The sequence below is a fragment of the Physeter macrocephalus genome, chromosome 12, assembly GCF_002837175.3.
Source record: "Physeter macrocephalus isolate SW-GA chromosome 12, ASM283717v5, whole genome shotgun sequence".
NCBI classification, from domain to species: Eukaryota; Metazoa; Chordata; class Mammalia; order Artiodactyla; family Physeteridae; genus Physeter; species Physeter macrocephalus.
The window spans coordinates 89,061,549-89,074,344 of record NC_041225.1 but is presented as its reverse complement, the minus strand read 5'-3'; the positions used below and the strand labels follow the sequence as shown (position 1 = coordinate 89,074,344).

Below are 12,796 nucleotides of genomic sequence, written 5' to 3'. Positions count from 1 at the left end.
ACAGGAAAGCAGCTGGATCCCCGGGGCTGGAGCTACAGCTGCGGCGATGGCGCACGAAGGCCCGGTGAGCTTTAGCTCAGCTGAGGGTGCCCCAGAGCGGGGATAGACCGTTAAGATCGGTGTCAGGAACCGTGGGCCAGCTCTGTGCCACCCGGCGCCCGCCCTCCATGCGGGCGTTCAAGATGACCAAGGAAGCCATGTCGGTGCACTAGGGCAGAAAATCTACACCTGCACCACGCCCACTCACAAGCATTGTTACACTTGGAACCTGAGGGAAAGGGGTTAAATGGGTGGTGCAGAGTTCAAGAACAAGAAGTGACTTTGGAAACAGTTAATGCATGTATAATAATGTTTCTTATACTGAGGTACCCATTTACATGGATAAACCAGAATTAGTCAGGCATTGGGGAGAGGTGTTGCTAGATATGATACATTTCGAGAATTTCAGGAGGAAGAAATGGATTAAACAACAATTCTGAGGCTGCACTTGAAAGTCAATTGTTTAAAAGGTAAGAAACTTTAAAATAAACAGATTTGAAGAGAATTCGTGCAACAATCTCTGGCCCCTCTGCTCCGGCCACTTATAGGTACAGCCATTATCACGGGTGTAACATGAGACGCTGGGCAGGGAAGTATAAGGAACCAACTCTCCTCTCCCAGCCCTACCTGCTCTGCTCTGGCCAAGCCTGGACTGGGCCGTGGGCCATTCCCTGGGCTTGCCAACAGGACTGTTCTCTCTAGCAGAGAGAGGAAATGAGGCTTAAGGGATTTTGAGTTCAGCGTGAGGTTTAGGAAACACCAGAGTTGGGGGAGAATGAATTTTGGGGAACACCATGTATGAGGCAATAAGGGTGGGGATGGGGAGGCAAAGGTTTGGGAAGATTACGTTGGGAGGTAAATTTTAGAAGGAATCAGGTTCAGGGAGACTTTTGTGGGTAAATGAGAAAGCTCCCAAGAATCTGCTACTAAATTCCTATGTCCTTAATATGGATTTTGGGGGGACTAGATTTTTCTTTTTCAGTGGATTTTTCTTGATTATAAAAGGATACAAAGTCGCTGTAGAGAACTTACAAAATGGAGAAGAGTGTAGGAAAGAAACATATCCACTGTTACAATTTTTGTGCTTTTCTTTTCTTCAACACATTGGTTTACATATCTGAGATCATACTTGATATGTAATTTTGTATCCTGTTTCTTTCAGTTAACATTACATCATAAGTATTTTCCTATGCTATTGTAAATTCTTCCTAAAGACTGCCTTTAATCATTGCATAATATCCATCATATAGGTAACACACAATTGGCCACCTATTCTCTTTTTGTTAGATGTATGTTTTCAATATTCTGCTATTATAAATGACATCACAGGGACTATTTTAGAGAATAGATTTTTATTTTCATTTCAGAATATGCCTTTGTGTGTATTCATAAAACTGGAATTGGTACTTTTGAAGGTTGGACAGCTTTTCAAAAGTTTAATAGTCATCAACGGTTCCACTTTTGTGAAATATTATGTCCTTTGCTTATTATCCTTGGAGGTCTTATGATTTTTAAAAAATTTTATGCATTTTTAATGTATTTGGGGAACTTTATCCTTTTTAAAAATTTGTTGCTCATATTTTTTGTTTAGGAAGCAGGATAAAGTCGAACTCTGGAGTCAGACAGACCGACATATGAAATATGACTCCACTACTTCCTTGCTCTGTTGTCCTGGGCAAATTCTGTAAAATGGGGATAAAAATAGTATGTAGTCTAAAAAATGTAGGAATTGAATCCATGTATGTGACTGATATACTTTAAGTGCCGGTAAATGAAAACTACTATTATCACCTTCTAATTAGGAATGTTTTTTAAAATAAGCAGAGGAAAATTTGACCTATATAAATAAATAAATAAATATATATATATATATATATATATATACTTATCTACCCATTTCTTTATTATTTCTTACATTACTTTTATGCTTAGGCAGCTGTTTCTCACCCAGAGATTACATGACAATTTAAACTATTTTTCCCTACATTTTAAAATTAATTTTATTTATTTTTGGCTGTGTTGGGTCTTCACTGCTGCGTGCGGGCTTTTCTCCAGTTGCAGCGAGCCGGGGCTACTCTTCGTTGTGGTGCATGGGCTTCTCATTGCGTTGGCTTCTCTTGTTGCAGAGCATGGGCTCTAGGCGTATGGGCCTCAGTAGTTGCAGCACATGGGCTCAGTAGTTGCAGCGCGTGGGCTCTAGTTGTGGCTCGTGGGATTAGTTGCTCCTCAGCATGTGGGATATTCCCAGACCAGAGATGGAACCCATGTCCCCTGTATTGGCAGGTGGATTCTTAACCACTGTACCACCAGGGAAGTCCTGTTGACTTTTCTTTCTCAAGTTCTTGAACTCGCAAGAGTTTTGAACACTTTGAACTAGTGCAAATAGCAAGGACTGTGCAGTTAGAGCTATATATAGCCTGGGTTCACTGTGTAATCCCAAGCAAGTGGAGGTAAACTGCTGTCAGGTTTCAGTTTCTTTGTCTGTAAAATGGGCTTAGTGAGCTGTTATGAAAATTAAATTAGCTAGGTCACACACCTGAAAAGCATCTGTCACATAGTAGTCTCTTAGTAAATTATCCCTCTCTAAAGGCTTTCTTTCCTACTAGACAACTTGAGGAAGCTTCCTCCTAGCCCATAACTGCTTCTCCACTCCTCAGTTTCCCGCCCTGATTGCCCCGTTCCTTTCCCACAGAGGCAGGTTCGAGACCGCGGGGTGACCCGATCCAAGGCGGAAAAGGCGCGGCCGCCTACGGTTCCGGTGCAGCAGGTGGACATAGTGCCTGGGCGGCTCACTGAGGCCGAGTGGATGGAGCTCACGGCTCTCGAAGAGGGCGAGGAAGTGGTGGGGGACATCTTGGCTGATCTGCTGGCCCGAGTCATGGACTCTGCCTTTAAAGTCTACCTGACCCAGCAGGTGGGCCTGCATCCTTGTTCTCCAGACCCATCTCCCCTCTCCCTGACCCCTCCCTACTGGGCTGAGACCCTTTCTCGCCTCTGCAGTGCATTCCATTCACCATCAGTCAGGCACGGGAAGCCATGCTGCAGATCACCGAGTGGCGCTTCCTGGCCAGGGACGAGGGAGAATGTGCAGTGGCAGAGAACCCCACATGGGGCGAGGACGAGGAACCCTTGCCTTGCACGACGGACGCCTGGGCTCAGGGATCCGTGCCCGTGCTGCACGCGCTGACCTCGGTGGGGCTGAAGGAGACCTTCCAAGGCGAAGTAAGCTCAGCCCCACCTACCTCCCAGCTGTCACCGCCGCCCCTGCCGCGTCTTCGATCTCCTCAGGGCCTCACTGGACTGCTCCAACCTCCTCTCTACCCTTTCTGACTTCTCACCACTCACCCCTCACCTCCCCCCTGGTGCATTTCCCCAGGACCAAGAGAACGTGGACCAGATCCCTTTAGGAAGATCGTGGACGGATATAGGCTCTCAGGAGCGGATGGAATCTTGGGAGCGTCCTCCCGAACTGAGAGTCACCCCGGGCCCCCTACCCACCCTGGTTCTGTTTCAGGAGACAGGGCCCAGGGGTCCTTTCGAGAAACTGGACGACCAGGCGAGGGGCCACCTGTTTGCAGTCGGATCCTTGAACGCGAGCAGCCAACTGTCGGGAGAGATGGCGCCCGCCGGCAGTCCCCACCCTTCTCTGGAGCTGTCCTTGGTAGCCAGCCCTCAGGCCTCTGTCGAGAGGGCACAGCCCCTCAGCTCTCAGTTCTCGTTCGAGGACCTCTACTATTCCCCGCCGCAGCCGCACGTGGCTGGAGACCGGCCGGAGCTCAAGGAGGAGAAGGTGCCCCGCATCCCCTCGGTCGTGTCGGTGTCCGGCCCCTCTGCGGGCGGCCCGACCACGCTCAGCCCCTCCGGGGGGTTCCAGCCGTAGCAGCCCGGGCGCGCCGATGCGCGGCCCAGTGCGCTGCACTACAGAATGGGCCGCAAGGCGGCGATGGCGCGCCTGGACCCAGCGCGGCTGCCGCGCCACTGGGTGCGCCCGCTGCCGGAGGTTCTGGTCCCAGACTCCGAGGCGCGCCGCCTGGAAGCCTTCCGCGGGCGCCAGCGGGGCGAGAAGACGGAGGCCCCAGCCGGACCGCAAGCCTCCGCCCCCAGCGTTCGCGTCTCCCCGTCAGTGTTCTTCCCTATCCCGCCTGGCGTTCCTTTCCGATCCTTGGGCCCCGGCCCCAGCCTCGGATTCCCTACTTTAAGTTTAGGCCTACCGTCGCCAGGTTTTGGTTCAAAGCTGCCCGTCCCCAGTCCCGGGCTCCGTTTTCTCGCCACACACCCGGCGCGCCACGACGTGGCCCGCAGCCCCAGCCCCAGACTGTGGCCGGGTGCCAAGTGGCCCAGCGGCTGGGAGGGGGCGGCTGAGTTGCTGGGTGACCTGTGGGCTGGCCGCACCCGCATACCTCTGCAGGGCCTGGACCCTGGGGATGGGGAGAGCCAGGATCCTCACAAGTGGCTTCATCCCGTGCCCCGAGTTCTCGAGGCCACGTCCCAGGTGATGTGGAAGCCCGTGTTGCTGCCGAAAGCACTGAAGCTGGCTCCTGGTGTGGGCATGTGGAACCCAGCCACCCAGGTGCTGCTCAGCTCTGCTGAACCTCAAAAGGAGGACAAAGAAGGTGGCACCTCTCCTCCACCCACACAGGCGCCCCAAAGCCCCAGGTGACCCCAGGTGGCACAGCTAATGAAGAAGTTAACCCCCAAAATGTGGTCACTCCCCTCCAAGCACCTGCCCCATTCTGAGCCCTGAACCTCAGGCAGTGTGAAACCTACCTTCCTTCTGTCTGCTTGCCAGAAATAAACACCTGAGTTGCCTTAAGTATTGGCCTGATGCCTGTCAGTTTCTTCCAAGCGTGTGCTCTCATGAACTGGAATGGTCTAGAAGAATGTAGAACACTGGCTCCAGGGAATAATTCCATTACACCCTTAGGAGACTCTGCTTTATAGGGCCAAGGTGGCTCTGCAGCAGAGGCATTCTGGAGAACCATCCCCATCCCCACAAAGGAGCAGACATAAGGGTTCCAAGTGGGGTCTGCCTCAGTTTGGAGAACTTATAAGAGTCTCCTTCCAGGAGGGGAAGAAGGGGATGGCCCCACTTAAGCCCAGAGTGATTCGAGACATGATGAATTTAATTTCCAGTCCCTGGAGCTCTGTCAATTCATCTTAGAGTGCAAATCCAAGTTTCACTTGGAGACACATTTGAGCCTATGCAGGGTTTAGGGAAACCTGGACTCTCTTGATCTTTGACTTGGACCAGCAATGGAGTGAGGCAATCAGATAGCTAGGGAAAACAATTTAAGGAGGAATTCACTCTCAGTTTCAAACGGGACGCTCAAGCACACCCACGAGTGAGTGCCTCCTTAAATTTTGTGCCTTATGCTCCACACCAACCTCTTGCCTAGTCCTACTCAGCTTTGACTAGTCCCTCCCCACCCTCCCATGGGCAGCACTTCCAGTGGCAGACCAGACTTCTCTGCTATGTCACTGTGGTCTCTACTCAGCACCCCAGTCTGGGGTCCTGGCTCTGTCCTCCTCATTCTGGTCCTCCTGCTTAGACTAAGTGTGCAGGTCTGGCATAAGTTGTATCTTTGGGACCTCCAGTGCTGCTCCACGGATTTGACTGGGAAGATAGCAGTGGTGACTGGGGCCAACAGTGGTGAGTGCTCCTCCTGCACTGTCACTTCACTAAGGGCCTCAGCCTCCAACAGCCCCAACAGGGAGGGCAGGGAGGAGGACCAGCACCCACTGTCAGAACACTTGTCTCCCCCCGCACCCCCTCCCCTCACATTGCCCTTTAGTCACTCCCCAGACTAGCATACTCTGAAGCTGCCCTCCCACAGGCATCGGGAAGGCTGTGTCCCAGGAGCTGGCCTGCCGCGGGGCACGTGTGATCCTGGCCTGCCGTAGCCGGGTGCGTGGACAGCGAGCCCTGGCCGAGATACAAGCAGCGTCAAAGAGCAACCGCCTCCTGCTTGGTGAGGTGGACCTGAGCTCTATGAACTCCATCCGAAGCTTTGCTCAGTGGCTTCTGCAGGAGTATCCTGAGATACATCTACTGGTTAACAATGCTGCAGTCTGTGGTATGTGCCTTGATTGCTTCCCCTAAGCACATTTCAGGAACCTCCTTTCTAGCTCAGGGACCCCAAAACAGGCATCCTCCAAGCCTAACCTGTACATACCATGGAAACACTATAATTCAGACACGATCCTAAAAAGCCTACCTTAAGTTATAGCCTCAAACTTCATTGCCCCCATCTCAACACATCCATGCTCCTGTGGCATTTCTACTGAACCCAATATGTCCTCCCCAGACTTTGTCTCCCTCAGTGTCCTCACTCCATCACCCACCACCTATGTTTTCATCTCCTCCCAGGATTCCCCACTACACTTACCCCAGAGGGCCTTGATCTCACCTTTGCCACCAACTACACTGGGCCCTTTCTGCTCACAAATCTGCTCCAAGGTAAGGAAGGATGGGTGCTTACCTTCTGTGCCACCCCCACTTTCCACTCCCCTGGCATTTTTGTGCTTACTGTCTCCCATGGTCATCTCCTTTCCCTTGGCACCCAGATGCTTGCTGAGCAATGACCCAGTATATTTTTGCTGTACACAGCAGGGAACCCATCTGGCAACAGTCAGGATTAGGAGGCTGGTAATGGAATCAATCAGCCCCAAATACAACCAGCAAGAGGATGTAAGATCTACATCCCACCTCTCTTTCCCCCAGCTCTGAGTTCTAGCCAGACTAGTAGAGTCAGTTATCTCAACAAAAGTTTCTTGAGGGTGGTATTAGGCTACTAGAATTAAGGAGGTTTGTATTCTTCCTAGGGAGGGGAGGGATGGGGTGACAGGCACATTCTCCCTAACATTTTCTTTGGATTGTCTAATAGCCTCTTTAAAAGAAAATTAATTTTTTGGTCAGGTAATACATGTCCAAAGTACAAAAGGGTATGCAGTAAAAAAAGACAGACAGAAAGAAAAAGTCTCCTCCTCTCTTGGAAAATCAGCTACCCATTCCCCTCCTGGGAGGCAACTACTATTGCCAGGTCTCATGTACCCTTTAGTGGGTGATTAAATTAGCCCCAACTGGAAAGTGAACAAAGAGCAAGGCCAAACCCTATGCATTTGTAAGTAAAAATATTTTCCCCCCTTTCCAAAACTTAAAACATGCTACAATACCCTGTCTGTACCTTGCTTAGTAATAGTTTCTTAAACTGCCTTCTCTCCCATCTTCCCTTCTCTAACCTATTCTCCCTTCTGCCACTTTTTTATTTTTTTTTTTTTGCGGTACGCGGGCCTCTCACTATTGTGGCCTCTCCCGTTGTGGAGCACAGGCTCCGGACGCGCAGGCTCAGCGGCCATGGCTCACGGGCCCAGCCACTCCGCGGCATGTGGGATCTTCCCGCACCGGCTCACGCACCCGTGGCCCCTGCATCGGCAGGCGGATTCTCAACCACTGTGCCACCAGGGAAGCCCCTGCCACTTCTAAGAAATCACCTTCCATCATATCACTTTCTTGTTTCAAATCCTTTGAAGGAACTCTGTACTTTATATAATAAACTAACCTGCTTCTCTCCACTTAAACGACCCTCTGCAGGCTGAGAGTCTCACCTTTGCCTTTCCCAAACCCACACCCTTGTCTCCAGCCAGACAATCTGTATCTCTTGGGCCACACTCTGTTTTTTAATTCTGGCTGTGCTTTTGCACATGTATTTCCCTCTATCTGGACTATCCTTTCCCATCTCTTTAGCCTGTCTAACTTAATTCAGCTGCCAACACTCAGCACAGATGTCACTCGTGCTGTGGATCCTGCCCTGACACCTCTGCCTCCCCCAGCCGTCCCCATTTACAGGACTCCCTTAGTCCCTGTACACATCTCTGTTCCTGCACCGATGTTGCTGCATGAAGATCAGTCTCCAACTAGGTTGTGAGCCCCTTTGGTCTTCATGTCACTATGTCTGCAAGTTTGGAGTTCACTGTCCTCTTTAAGAATAATCTTCTCTCCAACAAATTTTGGCTAAATACCTCCTGCTCTAGTTTTCATTTGTGATTCTTCGTTTAAATGGAGTGCTCAAAATAGTTTTAGCATTTTGAAACAATAAGTAAACTCATATGTGACAACTACAATTTATTTTTCCAATAATTTTATTTATTTATTTATTTTGGCTGCGTTGGGTCTTCGTTGCTACTCACAGGCTTTCTCTAGTCGTGGTGAGAGGGAGCTACTCTTCGTTGCAATGCATGGTCTTCTCAGTGTGGTAGCTTCTCTTTGTTGCAGAGCACTGGCTCTAGGTGCGCGGGCTTCAGTAGTTGTGGCACACAGGCTCAGTAGTTGTGGCTCACGGGCTCTAGAGCGTAGGCTCAGTAGTTGTGGTGCATGGGCTTAGTTGCTCCGCAGCATGTGGGATCTTCCTGGACCAGGGCTCAAACCCGTGTCCCCTGCATTGGCAGGCGGATGCTTAACCACTGTGCCACCAGGGAAGTCCTACAACTTTTGATACTTTATATAATCCAGACTTTTTTTTGTATAGTTAGTAACTCTTTTTTTTTTTTAAGATTTACTTGTACCTGTTCCATTGATAGTAATTTTACTTTCACTCTTTTGGAAGATAGTTAAAATTAAAAAAAAAAAACACACACACCTTCCCAAGTATTTCTGCACACACTTCTTTTCCCCTAAACCTAGCACCCATATGTCCTTAGCACCTAGCGTGGTGTCTGCCATAATACAGGGGCCTAGTGAATATCTGTGGAATGAATAATTAAAAGAATGAATGTATGAATGTGTGAAAGATAGTTTTCACAGCATTTCCAGGCTCTCCTTCCCCTTCTTAGCCATCAGCAAGATAAAAATATAAACAAGGATTAATTAAATTAGCTCCAGCTGGCAAGTGAAAGAAAAGGCAAAACTCCACTTTTACTTTAGGCAAAAAAAAACCCCCACTAAAATAAAACAAGAGGAAGAGCATTAGGAAAGCAACTAATAAAAATGAAGTCTCAGTTCACATTACTCTGTGCCTCTCCTGGGCGCCTGCATGGGGACCCCCTGACACTCTCCTGAAAGCCTGGGATGGTCCCTGTCCTCCTGGAGTCTCATGGAGAAGCAGGTTGGGGATTGGGCATGGGAATTTACTCTAGGACTTTGCATTGAAGTTGTGTGGTCCTCTCTCTACCCAGGGGCCCTTCAGCGGGCAGGGTCAGCCCGGGTAGTGAATGTGTCTTCCTTCCGGCAAGCACATGGGTACATTGATGAGGAACATCTGATAGGGGCTGGTAGACCTTTGACCTTCAACCAGAACTATGACTGCAGCAAACTTCTTTTGGCCTCATTCACTGGGAAGCTTGCCCAGAGACTGCAAGGGACAGGTAACTGCCTCTGACACCCCCTACTCCTGCACTCCCAACACTACCTCCCAACACTTCCCATCTCATTCCAATATATTCTGGCCATATAATACTCCCAATATCCTCCAAGCTAGCTCTTAATATCCTCCATTTATCATCTGTGCACCCTATGTTTCTCTCAACCCCATCTTCATATCTCCTTTTCGTCCTTTTCCAACTCTCTCATCACCTACAACTTCCCTCTCCTCCAACACCAACCATCATGTTCCTCCTCAAGATCACCCAACACTTTCAAATACTTATGTCTCCTTACTGGCTCAGATATCACCGTTCATGTAAGTTACTAAACACTGACTTCCCTGGCACCACCGCCAGGTCTCTGGTCACCTCTACCCGACAGATCTGAAAGAATCCTCCCCTCATTGCACATTGCAGAACCACACTTAACCCTTTCTTCCCACCATCCTCCCCTCACTTCATTTTTTTTTTTTTTTTTGTGGTACGCGGGCCTCTCACTGTTGTGGCCTCTCCCGTTGCGGAGCACAGGCTCCGGACGCGCAGGCTCAGCGGCCATGGCTCACGGGCCCAGCCGCTCCGCGGCATGTGGGATCTTCCCAGACCGGGGCACGAACCCGTGTCCCTTGCAGCGGCAGGCGGACTCTCAACCACTGCGCCACCAGGGAAGCCCTCTCACTTCACTTTGTACTACACGTGTCTCACCCTCTCAGGTGTGACTGTGAACTCTGTGGACCCAGGTGTTGTATACACGAAGATCATGAGGCATTTCTCTTGGCCATATCACTTCCTCTTCTGGCTCCTCAGCTTCTTCTTTAAGGTGGGTAGTGGAGGGTGGGGCAGGGCTCTGCTGCTGAGTGTCCTTTACTCCTCTTCTTCCCCTGTGTCTCTACAGGATAGCAAACAAGGTGCAATCCCAGTCCTCTACCTGTGCTTGGCAAAGGAGCTGGATGGCATTTCTGGAAAACATTTTAACAGCTCCTGTGTGATAACTCTTCCCCCTGAAGCTGCTCGGGATTGTCATGTGGCCCAAAGCCTCTGGAATACCTCAGTCCGACTGACAAACCTAGACAAGTTGGACTGATCTTCTGTGACCCCTGCCCTAACTAGCCACCCTCTCCTTGACTCCCAGCCCTTACTCTGATTATGCCTTCTGTTTGCTGGCTCCAAGGATCAATCTCTTTGTCCAGTATAGTGACCACTTCCTCTTCCTGTTGGTTCAGGGGCGTGAGAGCTCAGATCAGCCAGGGGACAGTTTCAGCTTCTACTTTACTGCTAGTACTTTGATAGAAGTATTCATGTCTTGGGCCCTAGGATCTCCAAACCTACCGAGTCCCATGTTGTGGTGATGGGGAGTAAGACTCCTTTCAGTGGGTATTAGATGTACCAGTAAGAGGGGAAACTTCTACTTGTACCTCTTAGTTCCTGGCCTTGGGGGAGACAGTACCACATAGTGTCCTCTGGATTAAGGCATATGCCACATCCTGTAGGACAGCATCCCAACTTCATAGGGTGTTGTCTCCCAGCTGGTACTGTAATTGAGCCTACAGGTAACCATTCCACCTTTCTATCAACCAGCTGCTCCTGGGTGCTGAGTCTTGCAATAAGTCCAGTGAATTCTGAGAGTGAGAGTGCATTGCTTCTTTTAAATCTACATAAAGTTTGGAATCAGCTTTTCAAATTTCACATACACAAACCTTGTTGGGATTGCACTACATCTACTTGGGAGGATTGAAGTTTTTATGATAATGAGTTCTAAACATGAGCAAAGTGTACTTTTGTCTATTTAAATCTTAATATCTTTATAAAATTTTGAATACTTTTACCCATAAAGAACTTGCACAAGTTTTATTATATTTAATTCCAGATACCTTACTTTTTATGCTATTGCAAATGGTATTTTAAAATTTGTATATTAATCATACATCAAGCAACTTTATTAAGTTGTCTAATTCTGACAAGTTATCTGTAGACTTTTGGTTTTTCCACATAGAAAATCATACCATCTGGGAATAATAACATTTATTTCTTCTCTTTCAACTATTATAAATTGTATTTCTTTTCCTAGACCTTAACTGATTTTCTAGTATTAAACCAAACTTGCATTTAAACCAACTTTGTCAGAGTGTTAATTTTGTATACATGGCTAAATTTAGTATACTCATGTTTTTGCTTAGAACTGTTTATTCATAAATGAGATTGGCCTGTACTGTACTTTTCCTTACTTATATTGCCATTGTCTGGTTTTGCTGTCACGGATAGATTCATTTTATAAAATAAATTGGGAATTTGTGTTAGTCTAGGGACATTATACGAGGAACAGATGCCAATTAATTGAGGATTAAAGGTATAAGAAACTTGCTAGGGCAAATGGCTGTGAGAGAAAGTGGGGAAGAAGCAGGGAGATCCACCAGACTGCGATACAAGTCTGACCCTGAATAAAGGAGAGAAGGTTGGTTGGGAGCATCTTAGAGTGCAGTGGGATGATTTTTCCTTTTTGTTTGGCTGTGCTGTGCACAGGATCTTACTTCTCCAACCAGGAATCAAACCTGCAACCCCTACAGTGGAAGCATGGAGTCTTAACCACTGGACACAGGGAAGTCCCGATTTTTCCATTTTTAAACTCCCTCTCTAATATACAATCTACTTCTGTTCTTTAGTGGTTAGTCTAAAAATTTTAACCTGCATTTTTTTTTTTTTTTTTTTTTGTGGCTGTGCTGGGTTTTTGTTGCAGCACACGGGCTTCTCTAGTTGTAGAGCACAGACTGTGGTTGCAGCGTGCGGGCTTAGCTGCCCTGTTGCATGTGGGATCTTGGTTCCCCAACTAGGGATCGAACCTGTGTCTCCTGCATTGGAAAGCGGATTCTTAACCACTGGACTACCAGGGAAGTCCCTTAACCTGCATATTGGGCTTCCCTGGTGGCGCAGTGGTTGAGAGTCCGCCTGTGGATGCAGGGGATACGGGTTCGTGCCCCGGTCTGGGAAGATCCCACATGCCGCGGAGCGGCTGGGCCCGTGAGCCATGGCCGCTGAGCCTGCACATCCGGAGCTTGTGCTCTGCAGCGGGAGAGGCTACAGCAGTGAGAGGCCCGCGTACGGAAAAAAAAAAAAAAAGCATATTTATTTATTTTATTTTATTTTATTGGCCGTGCCACATGTGGGAGCCTGGGGTCATAACCACTGGACCACCAGGGAAGTCCCTGCATATTTATTTAACAGTTTTAATCAATATCTTTATTCTTCTTTCAAACAATACATAGAGCTTAGAGTTCTTTAACATTAATCATTCTCTTTGAATTCATATGCTTTTGTAACCCAATATTTTAATTATATTGTTATTTCATTAATTTCACAAATCAGATATTTTGTTATTTTAAATGGTTGATATTTGTATGGATTTACC

General features: G+C 48.3%; 2 protein-coding genes across 3 annotated transcripts; both read left to right on the top strand.

The window, feature by feature from the left end:
* The first annotated feature begins 25 nt into the window (after window positions 1–25).
* On the top strand, window positions 26–4,842 carry C12H2orf81 (chromosome 12 C2orf81 homolog). The gene is given in 6 exon segments (XM_055088937.1): window positions 26–64; window positions 2,732–2,953; window positions 3,040–3,261; window positions 3,416–4,667; window positions 4,670–4,704; window positions 4,706–4,842. Coding segments are annotated over 6 exon segments (1,827 nt in total). The 5' UTR covers window positions 26–46; the 3' UTR covers window positions 4,784–4,842.
* A 662-nt stretch (window positions 4,843–5,504) lies between these two features.
* On the top strand, window positions 5,505–11,499 carry LOC102975825 (retinol dehydrogenase 12-like). 2 transcript variants are annotated; one of them, XM_007107651.2, is made up of 6 exons: window positions 5,505–5,689; window positions 5,874–6,113; window positions 6,407–6,496; window positions 9,211–9,399; window positions 10,107–10,213; window positions 10,289–11,499. In XM_007107651.2, the coding sequence occupies exons 1-6, from the start codon at window positions 5,512–5,514 to the stop codon at window positions 10,475–10,477; spliced, it is 993 nt and encodes a 330-aa protein (XP_007107713.1). In that variant the 5' UTR covers window positions 5,505–5,511; the 3' UTR covers window positions 10,478–11,499. The 2 variants fall into 2 exon arrangements, with proteins under 2 accessions (XP_007107713.1, XP_023989245.1); XM_024133477.1 differs by having other exon boundaries at window positions 5,512–5,689; window positions 10,107–10,477.
* The last annotated feature ends 1,297 nt before the right edge of the window (window positions 11,500–12,796 follow it).